Genomic DNA, 26,805 nt, shown 5'->3' on the forward strand with positions numbered 1-26,805 from the left:
CCCCCTGTAGATAGTGCCACACACAGCCCCCTGTAGATAGCGCCAGACACAGCCCCCCTGTAGATAGCGCCAGACACAGCCCCCTGTACATAGCGCCAGATACAGCCCCCCTGTACATAGCGTCAGATACAGCCCCCCTAGATAGTGCCACACACAGCACCCTGTAGATAGTGCCACACACAGCCCCCTGTACATAGCGCCACACAGCCCCCCTGTAGACAGCTCCACACACAGCACCCCTGTAGATAGCTCCACACACAGCACCCCTGTAGATAGCTGCACACACAGCCCCCCAGTAGATAGCTCCACACACAGTCCCCCTGTAGGTGCCACATTGCCGCGAGAGCGGTAGAGGTAGGCTTTATTCACACGACAGGGTCCGAGTGTCGGCCGATAAAAACTGCAATTTTGGGCCATTTTTCCTGGCCGTTTTGCAGCTGTTCAGATTCTGTTCCGGGCCGTGTTGCCGTTTTTAACGGCTGATTTTGACCCGTTTTGCATCCGGTTTTTTTCCCTGTCCGTTTTTAAAATCGGATGAATTGAATTTAAATTTGTTGCCACACACAGCCCTCTGTAGATAATGCCACAGCCCCCCTGGTAGGTAATGCCACACAGCCCCCTGTAGGTAATGCCACCCAGCCCCCTGTAGGTAATGCCACCCAACCCCCTGTAGGTAATGCCACCCAGCCACTGTAGGTAATGCCACACAGCCCCCTGTAGGTTTCACCCATCCCCCCCCTTTCCAGGAGAAGTCAGTGACTTCAATCTCCATATATGGACAGTGTAGTCACTGACTTCTCCTGGAGAGGAATCCCCGGCCACAGGGTCGGGGATTCAGCTTCAGAAGTGAGTGAAGTCACAGTGTCCATATATGTACAGTGTAGTCATTCACTTCTCCTGTAGCGGAATCCCCGGCCACAGGTCGGGGATTCCGCTTCAGAAGTGAGCGACGTCGCTGTGTCCATATATGGACAGTGTATTCACTCACTTCTCCTGTAGCTGAATCCCCAATCCCCGGCCGGAGATTGGGGATTCCGACTCCTACAGGGAGCAGAAAAAGACCCTCCTCCACCTCCTCACATGCACTCTGCACTGTGAGGAGGAGGAGGAGGAGAGAGAGCTTGAGCGACGGAAGTCACTCGGGACACGTCACTCACCGTCAGAAGAAGGCAGGAGTTTTGCAGCGGCGTTCTCACTGGTGTCGATGCCGGCCCGGGAGTGAACCAGTCCAGTCACCTGACCGGTGAGGTCTACTCACGGGCCGGCATCGATCTCAGTGAGAACACCGCCGCAAGACTCCTGCCTTCTTCTGATCGCTGCTGCAGTGATCAGCTGTTCTGATGCAGCGCCCAGCGGGACATTTACAGACCGCCCGGGACGGCGGGACAGCGGTGAGAAACCGGGACTGTCCCACCGGATCCGGGACGGTTGGGAGGTATGGGGTCTCACTTTCCGATCCGTGGAAAGATAGTACATCTTTTCACGGATCACGGACGGGACCCGGTCGGTGAACACTGTCGTGTGCATGAGGCATTACATTCTTCTCCCTTTCTTCTCTGTTTTTTTTTATATTTAATTTTATTAACAATATGACAACAACCCCTCGAGACAGACGCCCATTTTAAAAAGCAGCTAGACCGTGAATACACACACAGTGAAGTACTTGTTCATCATTATTCCACCTATTCACTAAGCCCATGGATGTGTCCTCTATGTGGCCCTAACACATGTATGTCATGTAACCCTTTTGCTAACTGAATGCTAGGGGTCACATGATGTGTGTGTGTGTGTGTGTGTGTGTGTGTGTGTGAGGGGGGGTGCCCCTGACTGAAGCTATTTGAGGGTCACTATTGACCAACGCATCTGAGGGGTTAAACGGGCAAGATCGATGTTGATTTCGATCCCGTCCACTCAAGCAGGCCTGCTCCAAACCCTCAGCTACCTCCAGCCCTCAGCTAGTGGATAGCATGGAGCTTTAACTGCTATCAGCGGCGCTGCTTTATCCTGATGCAGCACCGGAAAAAGGCTATTGCATCACAATAAAGCCCGTTAGTGACCGCCATGAAATGGCGTATTGGAGGTCACTAGCGGGTTAAATTCAAATGTAAGAAAAAATTATCTCTAGACTATATAAGCATTGGAAATGTGTCAGAGTGTCTTACAGGTGGTTCCTACAATGTCTAGAAATAAGTCTCATTGTATTCAGTTGTTCATTTTCAATTTGTCATACTATACCCCAAAAAGCTTACATCAATTTAAAGTTATAAAAAAATCTAATTGTTTAAGATGTCTGATTAATAATTCAGATATTCAGGAAAACAGCAGCACAGCCACAAAAAATTCTTCAGTGTGAAAGGACAATTCCCCAAACATGGGTGGTGCACGCAGCAAAGAATCCCAGGTCCAAGGGAGACAATCAATATGCAATCGAAGAAAGGAACTGCAGCACTCAAGATAATCCAAAGAAGTGTATTTGATTTATTCACCAAGCATAAAAACACTTGCTTACTAGCAAGTGTTTTTATGCTTGGTGAATAAATCAAATACACTTCTTTGGATTATCTTGAATGCTGCAGTTCCTTTCTTCGATTGCGGATTAATAATGCAGATCTTTTGCACATGTTGTGGAGATGTTCAAAGCTCTTTTGATATTGGAGGAAAATAATTCAAATAATAAAAGAAACGTTTTGAATTAGAATTCCCATGGATCCAATACATTATGTACTGGGTGTTAAGTTAGGACTGAAAGGTCCAAAAAAACATAATGCGTTGAAAAGCTTAAAGGAACAGTGTCATCACCCAAAAAAAATTTCATATGTTCAAGATGTTAGTGCTTTATTAAAAACGTTTATATTTATTTGTGTGTTTGTGTTTTACTTTTTCTTATTTTTACACTTTTTCTTCCCTATGGGGGCTGCCATTTTTTGTTCCATTTCTGTGTGTGTCGATTAACGACACATACAGACATGGAATACGGCAGCCACAGTCCCATAGGGACTGCGAACGGCTCCCGTCCCATTGACTGCAGTGTACGGCGTCTGTGTGGGAACTGCGCATGCGCCGCTCCCACACAGTCCTATTCGAAATTGGCGCCGTCCGGCGCCATTTCCCTGTGGACCGGAAGTCGCGGCCGGACAGTAATATTACTACTTCCGGTCGCGGCTTCCGGATTTGTGCACTTGCACCAGCGGCAGCAAACGGAGCGGACGGGCCGGAGGGAGCCGCGGCGGCAGGAGCAGGTAAGAGATTTCAATGTATGTTCGTGTTTGTGTGTGTTTACTACTGTATGTAAACCTACTACACTGTGGGTTAGCTCAAAAAATGGCGACACACAGTGCAGGAGGTTACATCGTTCAAACCCCTCGTTTATCCCGGCACTAGCCAGGATAAAGGAGGGGGGAATGCTGAGAGCTCACTAGAGCGAGGGCTTTTAACCCAATGTTGCAATGCTGCAATTTTGGGAACAGCTCCATCTAGTGACCAAAAATGGGTAGTATTATAAATTAGAAATAATTTATAATATTTCCTGGACTCGTGCAAAAAAATAAAAAAAATTTGAACAATGTTTAATCACCCACACACTAAATGTTTAATTTTTTTTAAAAAAACATGTTTTTCTGGCAACACATTCCCTTTAAAGGGAAGGTGTCATGATTTATTTTTTATTATTATTATTATATTGCTTTTAATATAATATTAACAAAAATTTTATTTAATTGTGTTCTCATTTTTTACTTTTTAATGTATTTTTACTTTTACTTCTCTATGGGGGCTGCCATTTATTTTTTCATCTCTGTATGTGTCGATTAACAACACATACAGAGATGGAATACGGCACATACAACCCCATAGAGAATGCGAACGGGAGCTGCTCCATTTTCAGAAGCGCACACCGTCTGTGTGGGAATGGCGCCGCTCCCACACAAACCAAATCGAAGCCCGTTCCTAGAGCGAAATCCGGCGCCATTTTCATGTGGACCGGAAGCCGTGGCTGGACGGTAAGATGACGACTTCCGGCCATATGTTCAACGAAGCGAAGGCGCAAGGAAGAGGAGCGTAGGCGGCAGCAGCAGGAGCAGGTAATTTATGTTCGTGTATGTGATGTGTGTATTATGTTTGTGTATGTTCGTGTTATACTGTCTGCTGAGCCCTGTATCTAATCCTCCTACACTGTGCAGTCGCTCAGAAAATGGCGGCACACAGTGTAGGAGGTTTGAAGACATTCAAACCCTTCCTTCTCCTGGCACTAGCCAGAAGAAAGGAGGGGGGATTGTATGAGGACACTAAAGGAGAGTGTGTCCACCCCAAATTTGCAGCATAAATCAATGAGGCTGCTTTGCCACAGTGACCATGCTGCAATTTTGGGAACTGCTCCCTCTAGTGCCCAGCACATGAAAATGTTATAAATTAGAATCTAATTTATATTTCCTGACTTGTGAAAAAATTAAAAAAATGAAAACAATAATTCACTTAAATACTAATTGTTTAACTGGAAAAAAAAAATTCTAGCAACATAATCCCTTTAAAAGCTTTGTGAATTGTAAGAAGATATATTTTATCAGTATGGATCGATTATGATCCCCTCTCAGGTGAGGGATGGATCAATACGATTAATTATTTGCAAGATCAGAAGTATGATATAGAGACAAATAAATTGTCTCTATATACTATCTTATGAGGTTTTTAATGTACGTTAACCTCACAAGATAGAATAATGATAGTAGTAGGGTTTAAAAAACTTTTGTCCCCCCTTCTCCCCTTTCGCAGTGGGAGGCACAGGTGGGAAATTAAGATTGGGTTACAATTTAGGCTTAGCAAACTTATAATTTATTGTACAGTATATTTTTTGTCACCGCAATCTAAGAGCTAGAATTTTTATTTTTTTTCTGTCTACATAGCTGAGTGGGGGTATGTTTTTTGCAGGAACAGTTTTAGTTTTTATCAGCAGCATTTTAGGTTACACATAACATATTAATAGACTTTCATAAAAAATAAAAAAAAATTGCTGACAAAAAAAATAGTAAGTCTACAAAAATTTATTTTTTTACAGTCATGCAACGTGCAGTATACAACGATATTATCTATATTATACGGGTTCTTGCGATTGTACCAATACCATATATGTATTTTTTTTTAAAGTTTACTCTTTTTACTAAATAAAATAATATTCATGTTGATGAACTTGACGGTATCTGCTCAGAGAACAATACAGCTATTGATACAGGAGACATAGAAGTTGTATTGTAAAAAGTTGTTTGTTTTTATAAAAGCCAATTAAAAAGTGCTTAACCCCTTAGTGACCACTAATACGCCTTTTTACGTCGGTCACTAATGGGCTTTAGGCTAGGCTGACGCCTTTTCACGTCAGCCTAGTCTAAGTCCTGCACGGGTCTCCCGTGCAGGCAGGAGCCGGGGTTCTGCTGTCTGATGACAGCTGAGCTCCTGCTCCAACGCCCGCGATCGAAGTTTACTTCGATCGCGGCCGTTTAACCCGTTAAATGCCGCCGTCAATAGCGACCGCGGCATTTAACTTTGTTTACAGAGGGAGTGCGCTCCCTCTGTCACCCATCGGCGGCCCGCGAATGAAATCGCGGGTCTCCGATGGGGTGTCATGGCAGCCGGGGGCTTGATAAAAGCCCCCAGGTCTGCCCTGGACATATTCCTGTTAGGACGCGCTGGAGGCACGTCCTAACAGATTGCCTGTCAGATTTACACTGACAGGCAATAATGCTCTGGTATACGAAGTATACCAGAGCATTATAGCAGCGATCGGAATATCGCACAGTAAAGTCCCCTAGTGGGACTAATAAAATCAGTTATCAAAGTGAAATAAATATTATTAATAAAAAGTACAGTAAAAAAAAACAAAAAAAAAAAACATTTTTTTCCATAAAAAGTGGTTTTATTTAGTAAAAGTGTAAAAAAATAAAAAAAGTACACATATGTGGTATCGCCGCGACCGTAATGACTCCATTAATAAAGTTAATATGTAATTTAAACCGCAAAGTGAACACCGTAAAAAAAAACGCAAAAAACCATGGCGAAATTGCAATTTTTTTCCATTGCCCCCCAAAAAAGTCATAATAAAAATGAATCAATAAGTCTCATGCACCCCAAAACAGTACCATTCAAAACTACGTCTTGTCCCGCAGAAAACAAGCCCAAAAAATCACTACATTGATGGAAAAATAAAAAAATTACGGCTCTTGGAACGCGACGATGCAAAAGCAAATAATTTTAGTTCAAAAGTGTTTTTATTGTGCAAAAGTCGTAAAACATAAAAAAACCTCTACATATGTGGTATCGCCGTAATCGTACCGACCCATAGAATAAAGGTAACATGTTATTTACGTCGCATAGTGAACGGCGTCAATTTAAAAACGCATAGAACAATGGCGGAATTTCAGGTTTTTTTTATAATCCCCCCCAAAAAGGTTAATAAAAGGTAATATAAAGATTATATGTACCCAAAAATGGTGCCATTAAAAAGCACAACTAATCCCGCAAAAAACAAGTCCTCATACAGCTATGTAGACGAAAAAATAAGAACGTTATAGCTCTTTGAATGCGACTATAGAAAAACGAATAAAATAGCTTGGTCATTAAGGCCTAAAATGGGCTGGTCACTAAGGGGTTAAAATCACAAAGAATGGAGGGGCGTGGCCGAATCTGCCTGAGCAGTTGCGATTCATTTAACTCCTGAACACCCTGACCCATCATCCTGTGTAAAATGCTGCCATCCTGGCATACTGCACTTAGGACTCCATGGGAAGTTACCTGCTCATCCCCCAGCAGCTGTTTGTACCGGACATTTTGGGCCTTCTAGCCCTGTACAGCCCTACTCGGCCTCCATTGTAGTGCATCGGCAGGACGAGTGAACCACAACCGGCCGGGGCCTGTACCTCCTGCTGAGCTACAACACCTCCCATGCCTCTTGCCACTCACCGGACCGCTGCCTCCACCATCTAGCAGCCCGGAGATTTTGCGGCTTGCCGCTTGTGCGCATCCTGTGAGGAGAGTGTACCTGCTTCTCCTAATAGTGCCAACTTGGATCACGGCTGTACGTGGTGTGGGTGCTGTGAGGAAAGTACACAGTGTGGGCTACTTCTCCCTGCCTCTGCTTGCCTGGAGTGCTGTCGTGCTAGCTTTGCACACATTGCCCCTTCTGGTCCTATAGCTGGCTGGTTGGCATCTGGGGACTGCACTACAAGTGGCCGGAGTGTTATCTATAAGGACTGAGCAATATGGCCCTTATGCACCTGGTTTTTGACTCTCATATACAATATACTGCTTTCTCTAATGCTTGCTTTTACTCTCTACATGCTGTTTAACTCTCGGGTTGCTACCTGTATGGACCCTGTCCACGGACCTGGCTAATAAAAGTTATATTTCCTTTCTATTTCTGGGCCTACCGCCCCATCTTGGGGCTCAAGGCTATACTTAGTAGTTTTAACGCCAACTGTGTGCTGGTGTCTATGTGTGGGGTATATATTATACTGTTCTTATATGGGCGGTGGTAGAAAGAGGGGGAAGAGCAAATCCCTGGCTTAAAGCTCTAGGCCCACCTCTGGTGATGAATCTGCAAGAGAGTACGCCCGTTTCAATCACTGGATGCCCTGGATTATAATGCCACCTCCGCTGTTCTTTCTAAAATGCAAGCTAGAGCTGCAAAAAAAGCTTGAACAGTTTTCTAGACCACAGCCCCTGCCTCCAGGTGATTCCCCTGAACCCTCTTTTTAACCGTTTGATGGGTCTATGAGTCCTCCACAGCCGCTCTCCCCTCAGGACCCACCAGCCTCCTCCTCTCACATGGATATAAAATTTGCAGAATTACTGGCTGCCATCAATTCCCGTCAGTCTATGCTTGATGAACTGTGGCAGGACTTTTATATTGTGACTCGACATACAAAAGATTAGGGAGCGCACCACTGAGGCGGAGCGTAGAATATCTGATGTGGAAACATCCGTTCTACATCCTATATCTATTCAAATCGCTGATCTACAAAGGCAGATGGCGGCTTCAGTTGAACAGACAGATGACTTTGAAATCAGACTTTGGGGCTGCCCAGCCTGATCGAGGCCCCCTACTGAGTTACTGTCCTGTGCCTATCATTGCTATTTTGCCAGGTTTAGTTATCCTGCTTAACTAGCTGCACATGGATGGATGTTGTTGGAATTACAGTTTACTAGGGATTTATGATGTTTTACACAACATGTTATTTTGTGTGTGTGTGTGTGTGTGTGTCTCCCCTCCCCCAACCCCTCCCCTGCTGTGGTCTTCAATGGTCTCCGGCTACAATATTTATCTTACTAGTAATATGTCTCCCATTAAGGATCTTAGCTGGAATATCCAGGGGCCTAAACTCCAATTTAAAAAGCCATTGTTCTCAATTTTGTAAAAAAAAAAAAATCTGCATATAATTTGCTTGCAAGGGACCCATTTGACAGTACAACAAATCATGACGCTTAAAGGAACAGTGTCATGGCAAATAATTTTTTTATATGTTAAAGATGTTAGTGCTATAATAAAAACGTTTATATTCATTTGTGTGTTTGTGTTTTACTGTTTCTTATTTTTACACTTTTTCTTCCCTATGGGGGCTGCCATTTTTTGTTCCATTTCTGTGTGTGTCGATTAACGACACACACAGACATGGAGTACGGCAGCCACAGTCCCATAGGGACTGTGAACGGCTCCCGTCCCATTCACGTCCGTGTACGGCGTCTGTGTGGGAACTGCGCATGCGCCGCTCCCACACAGTCCTATTCGAAATTGGCGCCGTCCGGCGCCATTTTCCTGTGGACCGGAAGTCGCGGCCGGACAGTAATATTACTACTTCCGGTCGCGGCTTCCGAACTTGTGCACATGGAACAGCGGCAGCAAAGGGAGCGGACGGGCCGGAGGGAGCCGCGGCGGCAGGAGCAGGTAAGAGATTTCAATGTATGTTAGTGTTTGTGTGTGTTTACTACTGTATGTAAACCTACTACACTGTGGGTTACCTCAAAAAATGGCGACACACAGTGTAGGAGGTTAAACCTTTCAAACCCCTCGTTTATCCCGGCACTAGCCAGGATAAAGGAGGGGGGGATGCTGAGAGCTCACTAGAGCGAGAGCTTTTAACCCAATGTTGCAATGCTGCAATTTTGGGAACTAGCTCCATCTAGTGACCAAAAATGGGTAGTATTATAAATTAGAAAAAATTTATAATATTTCCTGACTCGCGAAAAAAATAAAAAAAATTTGAACAATGTTTAATCACCCACACACTAAATGTTTAAATTTTAAAAAAAAAACATGTTTTTCGGGCAACACCATGCCTTTAAATGTGCTTGGGTTGCAAGAGGATATAACTCTATTTATTCTAATTACTCTGGAGGGTTGTCTGTCCTGATTACCATAGACCTTCCTTTGAATGTAGTTCAAGTAGCCTGTGACCATTTTGGCCGCTATGTTATTGTACACTGCTCCATATATGGTTTTGTCTTTAACCCCTTGCTGTCACAGCCACTTTTGGACTAAATGACAGAGCCCCATTTTTAAAAACTGACATGTCACTCTATGTGGTAATAACTTCGGAATGCTTTCACCTAACCAAGCGATTCTGAGATTGTTTTCTCGTGACAAATTGGACTTTATGTCAGGGGTAAAATTTGGTTGATAAATTCATTGCTTATGTGTGAAAAACACCAAAATTTTGAGAACAGTGGCAAAAATTAGCACTTTTCTAAATTTGAATGTATCTGCTTATAAGACAGTAAGTAATACCACACAAAATAGTTGCTAGTTAACATTTTACATTTGTCTACTTTATGTTGGCATCATTTTTTTGAACATCGTTTTATTTTTCTAGAAATTTCATTTTAATAATTTTTTTCTGTAACAGATGAGGTTTTACCAGAGACACGCAACACAATATTTATTGCCCAGATTCTGCAGTTTTTAGAAATATCCCACATGTGGCCCTAGTGTGCTACTATACTGAAAAACAGGTCTCAGGAGCAAAGGAGCACCTAGTGGATTTTGGGGCCTTTTTTTTATTAGATTATATTTTAGACATCATGTCAGGTTAGAAGAGGTCTTGTGGTGCCAAAACAAAGAAAACACTTCAAAAGACCCCATTTTGGAAACTACACCCCACAAGGAATTCATCTAGTAGTGCAGGTTGCATTTTGACTACACAGGTGTTTCATAGATTTTATTAAAATTGGTCAGTGAAAATGAAAAATATTTTTCATTTTCTCTTCAAATAAAGGAGGAAAAGCACCCCAACATTTGTAAAGCAACCTCTCCAGAGTAGGGAAATACCCCATATGTGGTCATAGACTGCTGTTTGGGCACACAACAGGGGTCAGAAGGGAAGGCGCGCTATTATTTGGCTTTTGGAGCTGAGATTTTGCTGGATTGGTATCTCACCACCATGTCGCTTTTGTAAAGCCCCTAAGGTAACAGTACAGTAAAAACTCCCCAAACGTGACTTCATTTGGCAAACTACACCCATTGATGAATTCATATAGGGGTGTAGTAAGCATTTTGAACCCACAGGTGTCTCATAGATTTTATTAGAATGGGCAGTGAAAATTACAAATTTTATTTTTTCCAATAAGACATAGCTTTAGCTCAAAATGTTTTATTTTCCCCACAAATAAAGGAGTGAGTATTTTGACTCGACAAGTGTTTTAAAAAATTAGTACACAATAGATATTGCAGATTGAAAATTGCCATTTTTCCACAGATATGCCATTTCAGTGCCCAATGTGTTGCGCCCAGCTTGTACCACTGGAGAAACACATCCCATAAATTGTTAAGTGGGTTCTCCAGAGTACACTAATACTCCATATGTGGTCATAAACTGCTGTTTGAGCACACTGTGAGGCTCAGAAGGACCGCCATTTTGCTTTTGGAGCGCAGATTTTGCTTGGTATTAGTTTTGTTTGGGGTTTTACTGGTATTTCAGCTTATAAATATGTGGGGGCATATTTAATCTGTGCAGAGTACATCAGGGTATATCTAAGCTGGGTGGAGTGCATCAGGGCATAATAGGATGATGTAATAATGGGGTGAATGGATACTAAAATGAATAATCCATGGATCCATCACGCTTTGAACCAAACCTTTATGCACAGGCCGGGTTTATTGGGTATTATATATATATATATAGTATAACTGCGCTCCAGCATTGCCTAATCTTTGACTTCTTCACTAACCCTATAAGCAGCGCAAGGGCTTATAGTGTCCTCATCTCTGCTGCATCTACGGGGTCCACATGTCGGCTCTAGAAAATGATGATGTGAGGTTTTTAGTGAAAAACTACTGGACCTATAAAATTTGTCTGGGCTATTATGCAGCATCATTTTGCATCATTGCGTTCCGAGAGTTATAACGTTTTATTTTTTCATTGACGGTGCTGTGTGAGAGCTTGTTTTTTGTGAAATGAGCTGTCATTTTTATTGGTTCCACTTTGGCGTACATGCGATTTTTTTTTTTTTTTTTTTTTAGTACTATTTCATTTTTGGGGAGACGAGGAAACTGAAAAACAGAAATTCTCGCACTGTTTTGTTTTTTTATTTTTTACAGTGCAGTATAAACAACATGTTAACTTTATTCTGTGGGTCGATACGATTACAGCGATACCAAATTTATATAGTTTCTTTTCTAATTTTTACCACTTTCACACTATAAAAATACTCTTTTCTAAAAAAAATAATGTTTTAGTGTCGCCATTTTCTGACAGCCATAACTTTTTTATTCATATTGATGTGGGAGGGCTTGATTTTTGCGTGACAAACTGTAGTTTTTGTGGGTACCATATTCATCACTTTTTATTTAAAAAAAATTTAGACAAGGTGACCAAAAAAATTAATTCTGTCATAGTTTTTTTATAAAAAAATTTACGGTGTTCACCGTGCGGAAAAATTAACATGACAATTTTATAGTTCAAGCCGAACGCGGTAATACTTATTATGTATAGTTTTTTTTTCTTTTTTTCAATTATAAAGGACAAGATGTTTTTATTACTTAAAACATTTTGTATTTATTTTTCTTAAACATTTTCTTTACAGTTTTTTTTACTTACTTGGGGATTTGAAGACCTGATCGTCCGATCCCCTGTACAATACACTACACTATGTATGTAGTACAGTGTATTGTAATTGTCATTCTTCAACTGCCAGCTTATTAGGTCCTGCCTTGGGAAGGACCTAATAAGCTTCTGTACCTGGCGGACCAGGAAGCCATTGCTAGGCTTCCTGGTTGCCATAGCAACCATTGGCACCCGCAATCGGTCATGGGAGGGCGACACCCGTTGAAGATGTAGCAAGCACAGCTCCTGTGCCCGCTTCATCTACAGGACGTGCCTGGTACGTCGGATTGCTTTAAGTTACTTGCAATGCCGATGTACCAGACACGCCATTTTGCATGAAGGGGTTAATATAGTCAACCTTTATGAAACTCTCCCCCTTACCCTGCACCAGTGGCGGATTAAGTAGACCAAAGGCCCTGGGCTGTTACCCATACTTGGGCTCCCCTTCTCCACTGCCGCCCTGACGCACCGTGTCTATTGTTAACACTACCTTTTTGTGCAATTGTTAGGATTCCCCTTGTCAAAGGGCTGTGTCCCTACATACTGACAGTATCACACTGTGCAGGGACACATCCTCCTGACAAGGGGAATGGTAACACCCATTTGTCTATTAGTCCTAGACTACACAACACTTTTTGTGAAATACAAGGCTTTCATGTAATAAACATGCCAGGAGAGGTGACAGATTCTCTAGAAATCCAGTGACTCACAGGCAGGGGTGAACCTAGCCCGTCTGCCGCCTGAGGCGAACTATAAAAAGGCGCCCCCCCCCAAATCTATCAGAGTTTTCTCATTCCTAGCTTTACACATCAAACACGCAATATATAAATTTTTTAAATAGGAAAACATTTGATGTTTATTTGTTAGGCCCTGTTCACACTGAGCATTTTGACGAGTTTTTGGACGCGGAAACCGCTCCGCAAAACTCGTCAAAAACCGGCCGAAAATGCCTCCCGAGAAAGACGGGACATGCCCTATCTTCGCGCGTTTACGCCTCTGACCTCCTATTGACATTAATGGGAGGCAGAGAATGGGTATTTTGCTGAGTTTTTTGCCCGTAGCACTCAATGGCCGCGAGCGAAAAACGCGGTGAAAATCGCGGCAAACGACGTGCAGGAAGGACAATATCTGCCTCAAAATCCCAAACAGAATTTTGAGGCAGAATTTTCCTCCTGCAAAAACCTTAAAGTGCTGTTTGAAGTATGGAAAATATTTAAAGAATTATTCTTACTGCCAATCAGTGCAGTGCCCCATATCTCTCCTCGGCAGCCAGTCTCATTTGCGGCGTCACTCTCTGCAATTACATTCAGGCCAGTCCAGGACGGATCGCGCTTAGCGCTGTTTTGAAGCGGCACGTCCTGGGCTGGTTTCTTTGCTCTACCTGCTGTGTTGTAGTGGTCAGCCTGTGCTGGCTTGATGCAAGTGGTGGATTAATATGATGTTAGGCCCTGGGCTGTACACAAGTTATGGGCCCACACCCTACACTTAAGTCTCACCTACATGTCAAAGTACATCACATGCCACCACCACCACTCTGCAGACTGTCTCTTAGCCTGATCATCTGCTGCCACACAAACACTTCCCCACAGCCCCCACCACAGTAATTTACATAGATTGTAGGACCAACATTACAAATAATACCCCCATACTGTTACTGAATAATACCCCATACTGTTACTGAATAATACCCCCATAATGTTACTGAATAATACCCCCATACTGTTACTGAATAATACCCCCATACTGTTACTGAATAATACCCCCATACTGTTACTGAATAATACCCCCATACTGTTACTGAATAATACCCCCATACTGTTACTGAATACCCCCATACTGTTACTGAATAATATCCCCATACAGTTACTGAATAATACCCCCATACTGTTACTGAATAATATCCCCATACAGTTACTGAATAATACCCCCATATAGTTACTGAATAATATCCCCATACAGTTACTGAATAATACCACCATACTGTTACTGAATAATACCCCCATACTGTTACTGAATAATACCTCCATACCACCATACTGTTACTGAATAATACCCCCATACTGTTACTGAATAATACCTCCATACTGTTACTGAATAATACCCCCATACTGTTACTGAATAATATTCCCATACAGTTACTGAATAATACCCCCATATAGTTACTGAATAATATCCCCATACAGTTACTGAATAATACCACCATACTGTTACTGAATAATACCCCCATACTGTTACTGAATAATACCTCCATACCACCATACTGTTACTGAATAATACCCCCATACTGTTACTGAATAATACCTCCATACTGTTACTGAATAATACCCCCATACTGTTACTGAATAATATTCCCATACAGTTACTGAATAATACCCCCATACAGTTACTGAATAATACCCCCATACTGTTACTGAATAATACATTTATACTGTTACTGAATAATACCTCCATACTGTTACTAAATAATACCCCCATACTTTTACTGAATAATACCTCCATACGGTTACTGAATAAAACTACCAAACCATGATCACATATTACTACAACATAGTGTCAGAAAAAACCCACCATACTGTTAGTGAATAAATCACACTATATATAGACCAATATTACCACCATATAGTGACCTTATAGAGGTAGATGCCAGTTATACACAAGATATCTCCAGACCATATAAGTGATTACAGTATAGTTATATCGAGTGACTATTGTGGCAAATGTAAGTTTTTAAAATTTTTATACTGCTTTTTTTTGGTAAGTTCCGCTGGAGCGTTTGGACTATGTCGTAGATTCATTGGACTTCTCCGATGATCTACTTTAAAAAAAAAAAAAAAAATGGTGAAAGAGGGTTGCATGGGGGAGTTTAGATTTCAATAAAAGTATTTCTTATGTCTGTTTTTTTTAATACTTTATTATGGCCTTAGTAATGGCTGCTGTCTGATTGAGTAATAAGGCTAGCACTAACCCCTATTATTACCCCGGTTCTCACTGCCGCGAGGGGAGTATGATCCAGTACCCGACCATCTGAAGCGACGGTAAGGCAGCAGGGTGGCGAGAGGCTGGTTTTACCAGGCTGGGAAGGGATAAAAAACGTGGCCCTTCCCACCCTGGTGATGCTAGGCTGCAGCTGCTTTATTGTATCTGGCTGGTTGTGAAAAATAGCGGGAAACCCACGTCTTTTAAAAAAAAAAAATAATAGAAAAAAAATTACGTGAGATCCTCTCCATTTTTTATAACCAGCCAGATACAATAAAGCAGCAGCAGCCTAGCATTACCAGGGTGGGAAGGGCCATGGTTTTGGCCATTCCGAGCCTGATAGTACCAGCCTGTGGCCACGCCAGTGCCCGCCCTTCTCTTCAGACGGTCGGGTGCTGGATCGTACCCAGCTCTTCCGGGTACTCCTTGTGGCAGTGGGTACCGGGGTAATAATAGGGGTTAGTGATAGCCTTATTACTGGCTAACACTAAGCCCCTTCTTAGTAATGGACGCTCTCAATCAGACAGCTGCCATTACTAAGGCGGTAATGAAGTATTAAAAAAGAGAGACATAAAGAAATGTATTTTATTGAAATGACAACTCTTCCACACAATCCACTTTAACCATTTTATTAAAAAAAAAGAAATAAAGCTTAAATCAGCAAAGTAGTCCAACGAATCTACGACGTAGTCCAAATGGTCCAGCAGAACCTGCAAAACAAAAATTAGCAGTATGAAAAATAAAAATAAAGTTGGCTGCCCCCACAGACGTACAAACATATGAATAAATAGCTACCTTCGGAAACATATTAAAATAATTAGAAAAATTAGGCCCATAAAATAAAACATAAAAAAAATTATAACAACTTTCTTTTAAAGAGAACCTTTCACCTCCCCATCCATGTGCAGCTGAGTGCAGCATGTAATGGGGAGAGCTGCACAAACTCTGGGACACTTTACGTTTTTTTCCTAGCCTCCTTCGTTATTTAGATATCAGTGCTGTAATATTTGGCGCCCGATATTTAAATAACCCCATGAACTGTCAATGGGGAGGTAATTGGCAAGGGGGCGTGTAACATCGCTGTGACACTGTCCAATCAGCTACGGTCAGCGTTACAGCAAGAGCTGGATAGAGAGCGCGTGCACGCGCAGCTCCGCCACTACTAAGGAACACAAGAGGAGAAGAAGAGTGTGAATTCTTCTTCTTCTGTTCCATGGCATCGGAGCTGTGCGCGCACGCACGCTCTCACTCTTTAGCTCTCGGCAGACAAGGACGACAAGACTGATCTCTCATCTGAGATCACAGTCTTGTACTTGCCTGCCGAGAGCTGAAGAGTGAGAGCGTGTGCACGCGCACATGCTCTCCTCTCTCCAGCTCTTGCTGTTGACATTGTCCGTAGCGTATTAGGCAGTGTCACAGCGATGTTACACGCCCCCTTGCCAATTACCGCCTCATTGACAGTTCATGGGGTTATTTAAATATCGGGCGCCAAATATTACAGCACCGATATCTAAATAAGGAAGGAGGGTAGAAAAAAATATATAAAGTGCCCCAGAGTTTGTGCAGCCCTGACCATTACATGCTGCACTCAAATACAAATCTGTGGGCAGGTGAAAGATTCTCTTTAAAGTGTAACAACTTTTTAAAAAACTTTTGACATGTCAGAAGTTTTGATCAGTGGGGTCCGAGCACTGAGACCCTCCACTAGTCGCTAAAACGAAGCAGCAGAAGTGCTCGGGTGAGCGGTGTGCCGCTTCAATTCTGTTTGGCTTTCCTTGGAGCAGTGTACGGGCTCAATAGAAAGTCTAGGAGTACGTACACCGCTCACTCGGCTGAAAGTCGATCATAAATTAAGCGGCACAGCACTCACCCGGGCACTTCTGCTGCTTCGTTTTAGCGATCGGTGGGGGCCTCAGTGCTCGGTCCCCCACCGATGAATACTGCGGACATGTCACTATGATATATAAAGATATCTATTAATGCGATTGGTGCAATTTTAAATTACTTTTTATTGAAAATGATTTGCACTTTTTGAGATACAGCTGCTTTGTATACTGTATACAGAGCAGCTGTATATAGCGCTGAGACCTGAATCCATTAGGTCGTCTATTACCGATCACATCTAAGTTATGAACTTAGATGTGATCGGTAACAGCTCGATCCTGCAGGACTCGCTGACACTGAATCAGTCAGTCCCGCTGACCTGACGGATACAGGATACAGCGCTATATACATTATATAATATATTTATTTTAATTAGCGGGGGCAGGTTTATGGGGAAGGATTAGGGCCTGTTCACATCAGCGTTGGCTTTCCGTTCTGGGGTTCCGTGGGAGGTTACCGTCGGGTGAACCCCCCGCAACGGAAAGTCAAACTAAAACCACAGCTTCCGTTTCAGTCACCATTGAAATCAATGGTGACGGAAACATTGCTAATGGTTTCCGTTCGTCACCATTCCGGCAGGTTTCTGTTTTTGTGACAGAATCAATAGCGCAGTCGACTGCGCTAATGGTGATGGAAACGGAAGCTGTGGTTTCAGTTTGACTTTCCGTTGCGGGGTTACCTCCGACGGAACCCCAGAACGGAAAGCCAACGCTGATGTGAACAGGCCCTAAGGCTTCTTTCACACTAGCATTAATATACGTTTACCTCTCTTCCGTCAGAGGAAGAGAGGATCGATACGTTAAACGGAAAGCAACGGTTCCATTAGAATTACCATTGCTTTCAATGGTAATTCTTTTGTATCAGTTGCTTTCCGTTTGTCTCCGTTCGCTAAGTTTCCGTTTTTTTTTAAAGGAAACAAAAGTGCAGTCTGCAGAACTTTTATTTCCGTTCAAAAGAACGGAAACCTAGCGAACGGAGACAAGCGGAAAGCAACTGGTACAAAAGAATTACCATTGAAAGCAATGGTAATTCTAATGGAGCCATTGCTTTCCGTTTAACGTATCGATCCTCTCTTCCTCTGACGGAAGAGAGGTAAACGTATATTAGTGCTAGTGTGAACAAAGCCCAATACAAGTAAGATATTAATATAATACAAAAAAAAACAAAAAACCCAAATGGGGTTTGAACCAGCAACCTTCCGTATGTAAGGCAGACAAACTGACCACTACACTATAGAAGCCATCATAGTCAACGTATGTGCAACTGTAGTAGTTGAGGGTTTATTCCATAATGACAGGCACTATCAGTCTATCCTGTCTCTCTGCTGCGTGTGGGTGGTGACTGGTCAGAGACTCACAGTCAGACTCGCGGCCGCTGCTGCCGCATGCAGTGTGCACTGGAAGTGACTGTGAGACTCACCAGTCACAGCCCCGCTTGTAGCTTTCCCACGCTAATTAAGCACAGGAAAGCTACAAAGCCCTTATACTGCGCTCAGCTTCCTGCCCCTGCCAGGAGTATACTGCAAGGGGGGGGGGGGGTCTGGGCGTTTTACTGACAGCAGAGGGCTCTATAGGGGGGAATTATCCCCCCACCATAGAGCCCTGACTAGTTACTATACTGAAAGGTTAGGGGGGTCTGAGCATCTGACTGACTGCTCTAAGGGGGGGGGCAGAATCCCCCCCTATAGAGCTCTCTGCAGTAAGTCAGACAGTCAGACGCTCCCCCACCCACATTAATATGCTTAGGAAGACCATGAAGGCGAAAAATGATGTGCTTGATAAACAGCATTGCCAGTCGGGTAGATGACGGAAGGCCTGAGAGGGGTACGAAGTGCGCCATCTTGGAAAAGCGATCCACTACAACCCAGATCACGGTACACCCAGCAGAACTAGGCAGATCGGTGATGAAGTCCATGGCAATGTGCGACCAGGGAGAGTCAGGCACGGGTAGAGGATGCAAAAGGCCAGCAGGTCTTAAATGGGAGACTTTATTTTGAGAGCAGGTGGAGAAGGCTGAAACAAAGTCTTTAGTGTCTTGGGACATGGAAGGCCACCAGTACTGAAGATCAATCAAATTGAGAGTCTTTTTGATGCCAGGGTGCCCAGAAACCCTGGAGGCATGACCCCAACGAAGAACACAATCCCTTTGTTTAGGGGGTACGTAGGTCTTTCCTCTGGGAATGTGTACCACTTCAGCTGGAGCAGTGATCATAATACGTTTAGGATCTATAATAAACTTCGGGCTGGGCTCTTGGTCTGTGGGGTCAAAACAGCGAGATAAAGCATCAGCCTTGGTATTCTTTCCAGCGGGTCTGTAGTGAAGCTGAAAATCGAATCTGGAGAAGAATAATGCCCAACAAGCTTGACGAGAATTTAGGCGTTGAGCAGTCTGCAAGTATAGGAGGTTCTTAGGATCTGTGTAGATGATGATAGGATGTCGTGCACCCTCAAGCAAATGTCTCCATTCCTCCAGGGCCAATTTAATAGCTAAAAGTTCTTTATCTCCAATACCATAATTTTTTTCCGCTGATGTGAATGATTTGGAGAAAAAACACAGGCCACCAGTCTCCCTCTACAAGCCTTTTGTGAAAGAATAGCTCCGACCCCCACAGATAAAGCATCGACCTCCAGAACAAAGGCTTTGGTGGAATCCGGTCTATGTAGGACTGAAGCCGAAGAGAAGGCAATTTTAAGGGCTTGGAATGCGGCTTCAGCCTCCGTGGTCCAGTCTTTGGCATTAACCCCCTATTTGGTCAGTGCTTTCAAACTGTTATTGTATCCATATGACTGATCTTAACTTCTTTGTAAAAGGGATACTCTATTACCCAGCACTTTTTAGACTTATCACCATCCAGTATTTGATACATTACCTTTGTTTTTCAATGAGAATCATACAGGGGTATTGACGTGGCAAACATTTTACATACATGTACTGTTTGGCTCACCAGTGTATAGAGTTGTTCATTACCGTATGTGTACCAACTTTCTGTTGTTTTCAGCTTTTCATATCTTCCGTTGTACTTTGTTGTTTTAATTTTTAATAATAAAATTATATTTTATATTCCAATTATTCTGGTATATAGTACTCAGTTAGGGTCGATTTTCAGTTCTGCATATGTATTTTGAGTATTGAACAATGCTCAATTGAATTTTAGATCATATATATATGTGTGTGTGTGTGTGTGTGTGTGTGTGTGTGTGTGTGTGTGTGTGTGTGTGTGTGTGTGTGTGTATGTATATATATATAGATATATCTATATATATATATATAAATATATATATATCACTAGAGGCCGCATAACTGAAAAAATATCTCTATATGCAGATGACACTCTGGTATACTTGGCGGATGATGGTCCTTCCCTGGCTTCTCTGTTTACACTTATAGATGCATTTGGCAGCTTTTCTGGCCTATCGGTGAATTGGACTAAATCTGTTATGTTTCCCCTTACTCTTGGTTATTGCTCCGAACGGAGCCTTCCTGTACCATTGCAAATAGTTTCCAATTTACCTACCTAGGGATTAGGGTCTCTCTTAAAGTGTCAAAGTATGGTGAACCGAACCTTGACCCTTTGGTTGTGGCTACTGAGAAGCAGGTTGGTACATGGAAAAACCTCCCTTTATCACTATATGGCAGGATTAACTTATTTAAAATGGTATACTTACCCAAATTTTTATATTTATTTTGTGCCTGTCCTGTTGTGTTATCTATAAGATTCTTTAAACAGCTTGATAGTATACTGCGATCATTTTATTGGCAGGGTGGCATTCCTAGGTTCAGTCTTAGTCTGCTGCAGGCCCCTAGGAGAATGGGGGGAATGGCGGTGCCAAGTCTTCATAAATACTACTTAGCTTCTCAATTGGTGATTGCGCGTTGGTGGATAGACATAGATCTGAGTAAGGCAGCCACTGCACTGGCGGGTTCACTGATGACTTCTTATGAAAGTCTTACAAACTTGCTCTATATATTTAAATCCCCAGGGAGCGTACCACTGCCACATCGGACGGTGGCTGTGGCTTGGAGGGCGGCACATGCTCTGATGCAGTGGCGAATTAAGTGTACCATGGGCCCTGGACTGTTGACACAACTTGGGCCCCCGTCTTCCCCCTCCGTCCCCCCTCCTTCCCCCTCACACGCAATTCAAGCGGTGTATGGGCTCATTGACTTTCTTTGAGCCCGTACACAAACTGCTTGGCTTTCCGGAAACAGAAACCAAGCAGCTCAGCGCTCACACGAGTGCTTCTGCCGCTTAGTTTCAGTGATCGGTGGGAGTCTGCGAGCGACGCTGCTTCCGTAACTTTCATTCAGTTTTACGGGACTTACGGAAACAACGTAGCTCAGCATAATGTATAATAAATACAGCGTAGCCCAGCTCTGTATAATAAATACTGAAATACTTTGAGGGCTCTATGGGGGGGGGGGGGATTATTCCCCCCTTCATAGAGTCCTCTGCAGTGAGTTAGATGGAAATCCCCCCCCCCTTGCTGTATAATTAATGTCCCCTTAGCATCTGCCGATTGTTGCTTGGGGCAGGAGGCGAACAGCAGACTAACCTTCTTCCTGACCGCTCGACCACCGCCCTTCTCTTCTGTTCCTCACTGGCAGCACATGCAGCGTCAAAGAGGGGCGTATTCTACAACCTAGCAGATGTACGTCTGCTAGTCCTATCCCGCCCCTGCTATTACTATCCCTCCCCCTCCTCCCCATCAGCACTGCGCTGGCGGCTCTATTCCGTTCCAGTCTGCCCCTCCCTTCCTCTCAGCAGAGGCCATTAGCGGCACTAGCACTCCAAGAGATCCTAGAGTCTCTTCATTGATTTTTAAAATCATGTGCAGGTCGCCCGAACCGCCCATATGATAATCTTCCACTGCTTTGACGAAGGTCTTGGAGGTTCCCTCATACTCACCTAGGACTCCACTATGGAATAATCCTTGGTTGTCCCATCTTGAGTTGCTCTCGGGAGCGGTGATGTGGTCTGGGGCTGGGGTCAAATTCCTAGGTCAGGTATTTAATGCGGACTCTGGCTTTGTATCCTTTTCTGCACCCCCGCCAGGGGGTGAGTAAGCCTGACGGTCCGCGGCCATGGACGCTACAACTTTATAGAGCATCTTTGGGTGTCCACTTTTAGCGGCAGTACTAATTCAATAGATGTCTGTTCATTACTCAATGAGCGTGCGTGGTTGACTATCCCCAGTGGCAGTGAATAATAATTAAGTGTTTGTCTCGGGACTCTATTAAGCATGTGCGAGTGTTAGCATTTAGCAAGATGATTTATCTAATACATGGCCCCCTCTTAACATAACAAGTTGCACAGTTGACCATCCAATAGAAGGCAAAACCCTGATTAGTCAAAAGCCAATTTTCCCCTATCCTAGCAAAAATTCCTTTCCGACTCCAATATGACAATTAGAATAAATTCCTGGATCAACAACCCATCTACAGTAATCTAGTAAACATAACTTGTAATATTATTACACTCAAGAAAGGCATACAGGCCTCTTTTGAACTTTTTCAGTGAATTCATCATAACTTCCTCTGGCAGAGAGTACCATAGTCTCACTGCTCGTACAGTAAAGAATCCCCTTCTAGGTTTGTGTAAAAACCTTCTTATCTCTATACGTAGCGTATGCCCCTTGTTAAATTTACAGTGGGTATAAATACATAATGAGAGAGATCTCTGTATTGATATACTTATATATAGTTATTAGGTCACTTCTTAGCCGCCTTATTTCTAAACAAAATAACCCTAATTTTGATCATATTTCTGGGTCTTGTAGTCCACACATTCCATTTAATAATTTAGCTTCCCGCCTTTGAACCCGCTCGAACTCTACTATTTCTTTCTTGTGCACTGGTGCCCAAAACTGCACACAATATTGCATATGCGGTCTTACTAGTCATTTATAAAGTGGTTGAATCATGATCTTATTTGTGTTAGGAAACGTCTGTTCCTTTAAGTTTGCCATGACTACTAGTCTAGCTTCTGGATGGTTCTGATTTTACTTGTTGAGCCTATCCGACTTCTCTGTCTTTCTTTCTGATAGGTGTAAGGGTGTAGTATTTATACCTGGCTTACTCCCCTTTTTCTTTGCGTGTGAATTTTCCTGTCTGCATGTGTTTTGATCAAGCTACTGACTATACCCTGTACCTTTTGACTTCTTGGAATTGGACCTCGGCTTGTCTCTGGATTACGCCTTGTTTGCTGATTTGGATTTTCTGCTCCTGGCTGGTTCTGACCTCCTGATATTCCTGACATCCACTTGCTTATTGATTTTGTCTTTCTGTTTACCCTCTGGCTGTCTTGTTACCTGTTCTGGTATAGCCTGCATTGCACCTCTTATCCAACACCGAACTCTGTTAAAACAACCTGGGTTCTATGCAGCAAAAACCAACCTGCCTTGTGGTGGGCTCTGCTGAACACCATAGAGTAGCCTTAGGCTCTGTTAATCAGTGTTGTGACGGATTTGGGGTTGCAGATTTAATTGCATGCTCACTCCGATAGTCTCCAGCAGCCCTTGGGGAATTGCTCAACTAGCGATTTCATAACAATTTGTCTTGGCAGCAGCTACATGACACTGGTTGCGACAGTTAAGTTCACTGTCAACTAAATATCCTAAGTCCTATACCATGTCCGTTTTACCCAATAATTTCCCATTTAGTATGTAATGGTGAATTTTCCCTTCTCAAGTGCATAACCTTACATTTATCAGTGTTAAACTGTTTTGCCACTTCTCTGCCTACGCTTTCAACGTCTCCAGATCCATTTGGAACATTGTTCTCCTTTGTGTTAATTACTTTACACAGTTTGGTATCATCTGAAAAAATGTAACTTTTACTATCACCTCTCTATAAGGTCATTAACTCCTTGGCGCAGGGTTACGTACATGCACAGGATAGAAAGGCAGCTATTCGCGCATTCCGCTGTGCATGTCCGCGATTGGGATCGTGCAGGCAGAGAAGCTGTGCCTGCAGGATCACCATGGGATCCCGGCTGTGAATGACAGCCAGGCTCCTGCTGCAATGGCTAGGATTGGAGAAACCTCTAATCCCTGCCATTTAGCCCCTTAAATGCTGCTGTCAATAGCGACAGCAGCATTTAAGTGGTTTGACAGAGGAAGGGACCGCTGACGGGTTGCCATGGCATCCGTGGGCCTAACAAAGGCCCCCAGATCTGCCGTGGCTGTATGCCTATTAGGCCGTGCCAGGGGCATGGCCTAATAGATTGCCTGTCAGTTTTACACTGACCGGCAATAATGCTTTGGTATACTGAGTATACCAAAGCAATATATCTGCGATCAGAAGATCGAATTGTAAATTCCCCTAGTGGAACTAAAAACAAAAAAATTAAAACGATTAAATAAAGTTTATTAAAAAATGTAAAACAAAATGACAGTAAAAATGAACATAAAACCTCATTTTTTTCCATAAAAAGTGGTTTTATTTACTAGAAGGGTAAAAGAAAAAAATACACATATCTGGTATCGCCGCGATCATAACGACCAGAACACTAAAGTTAACACATTAATTAAACTGCCGGATGAAGGCCGTACAAAAAAATAAACACAAAAACAGCGGTGAAAATTATTTTTGTTTCCCATCCCCTTAGTAAAAAATAAAATTAATCTTAATCAAGAAGTCCAAAAATGGTACCAATGCAAACTACATTTCGTCCCACAAAAAACAAGACCACACATGTCATCATTGGACAAAATATTCCCTACATCAATGGACAAAATAAAAAGTCATAGCTCCTGGAAAGCGGCGATGCAAAAACAAAGAATTTTTGTTTCAAATTGTGCAAAAGTAGTGAAACATAAAAAACTGACACATATTTGGTATTGCCGTAATCGTACTGACCCATAGAATAAAGATAATATGTTATTTACACCGAATACTGAACAGAGTCAATTTAAAACATGAAAAACCATGCTGAAATAACTGTCTTTTTTTCAATTCCTTCCCTAAAATTTCAAAAAAAAGTTAAGCAATATACTATATACACCCAAAAATTGTGCAATTAAAAAAATACAACTCGTCCCACAAAAAAACAGCCCCCATATGGCTATGTTTACATAACAATAAAAAAGTTATGACCCTTGAAAGGCAGGGAGGAAAAAACGAAAAAGAATGCTTGGTCATTAGGGCCAAAATAGGCCTGGTCCTTCAGGGGTTAATAAATATATTAAATAGCATAGGGCCCAATACTCACCCATGTCGTAGCTGGTATATGTTCCGTTAATAACCACCCTCTTTTTTTCTATCTCTGTTCTAATTGTTGACCTAATTATACATATTTTTTCCGCTGTCCCAGAATTCTCATTTCATACCAACCTTTTATGCGGCACAGTATCAAATGCTTTGGAAAAATCAAGACATCCAATGACTCACCCCGGTTCAGTCTAGCACTTACTTCCTCATAGAAGCTGATCAGATTAGTTTGATAGGACCGATCCCTCATAAAACCATGCTTATATATAGTTATACCTTTATTCTTATTGATATACTCTAGGATAACATCACTTAGAAGATCTTTGAACATATATTCAACTCTCTATCACCTGTTCTCATGAGTGTAATTACGCAGTAGCACAATAAAGTTGTTATCTGTCATTATAACCCTGCCCACTAATGATGAGATGATAATACTGACAGATCATGAACAAAGCACAAGCAAAAATAGTGAAAGGTAAAAAACAGAAAGTAACTAAAACAGCAACTATAATATTTGAGGATTTTCAAAAGTACGGAAAGAGTTATTTTAAGTAAAAACAGTGCATTAATGTTACCTGCTCCACAACATATATTCCAAAATCTCCTTGCTGCTTTTGAAGAAATGGGAGCATATATTGCAACCAGATTGTAAGATGTGGTTCACGGTTGCGGAAAGGAATAATTATGGCAATTTTCTGCTTTGCTTTGCAAAACTGAGGCTTTCCTCTTCCTCCTTCTTGTACATGTGAATTTTCTGAAATTATATTTGGAATAGACACATTCTTCTTTGCATCCACAATGTAAGAACCGTCTGTTAGAAAAAAAAAAAATTACAAATTAAAACGACGAAAATAAAAACCTTACTAACATTGTGACGGGTATAATATAGGGCAGAAACAACTTTGAACTCAAAGTTGCATGTCCAATTGTGTATTTTTTATTTTTATTTAAGGAACTCTTCTGCACCAAAATTGCATTGAAGTGAAATGAAATCTGTAGCAAATCCGTGAGAAATCCACAACAGATAGGGCATGCCAAGGTCGGGTTCCCACGGGTTGGATACGCTGCGTAAAAACTACTAACTACTAAAAATCATGCAGCGTATCCAACCTGGAACATGCAGCACCTTCCGTCCAAAAAATCCCACCAGATTGTGGTGCGGTTTTTCCGGCGGAATTTCTGCTGTGGAAATCAGCGCTGAAAAAAACAAACGTTTATACTTACCACCTCCCTCTCTTCTGTGCGTAGTCCGGCCTCCTAAGATGATGTTGCAGGCAATGTGACCGCTGCAGCGGTCACATGGTATGAAACGTCATCCCAAGAGACCGGACTGACTCCCAGCACCCCTGTCGATCAGCTGTTTTGAAGGGGCCTTGGCGAGCCTTACTTGCTTGTAATGTGAAGTGCCAACACACTTGTATCGGCGCTTCACGGTATTACAGCCTTCTCCCATTCAAGTTGATGTCTAGAAATTTGTGTAATTTTCAATAATATAATAATCCAACATACTCCACTATTGATGTCCAAGATGTTTAGATGTCAGTAGGGGACAGAAGAACTGTTTTGGATTAGGCCAACATTCAACATTTAGATCTCCAGTGACCTAGTGTCTCAAAAAAGAGGGTACCAGGTTTTCACTCTGACTGGGATAGCG

At 42.6% G+C, this 26,805-nt stretch overlaps 1 protein-coding gene across 1 annotated transcript in view; it reads right to left on the bottom strand.

The window, feature by feature from the left end:
* LOC142741878 (beta-1,4-galactosyltransferase 1-like) overlaps positions 1-26,604 on the bottom strand; it is a 235,100-nt gene extending 208,496 nt beyond the window's left edge. Inside the window, exons 1-2 of the mRNA XM_075851225.1 lie at positions 26,592-26,604; positions 25,727-25,962 (exon numbers count right to left, since the gene is read on the bottom strand). Of these exons, the coding sequence (XP_075707340.1) occupies positions 25,727-25,962; positions 26,592-26,604 (249 nt within the window). The remainder of the gene's footprint in view (positions 1-25,726; positions 25,963-26,591) is intronic.
* Between the last annotated feature and the right edge of the window lie 201 nt (positions 26,605-26,805).

This window comes from Rhinoderma darwinii, chromosome 1 (genome assembly GCF_050947455.1).
Source record: "Rhinoderma darwinii isolate aRhiDar2 chromosome 1, aRhiDar2.hap1, whole genome shotgun sequence".
Lineage (NCBI taxonomy): Eukaryota > Metazoa > Chordata > Amphibia > Anura > Rhinodermatidae > Rhinoderma > Rhinoderma darwinii.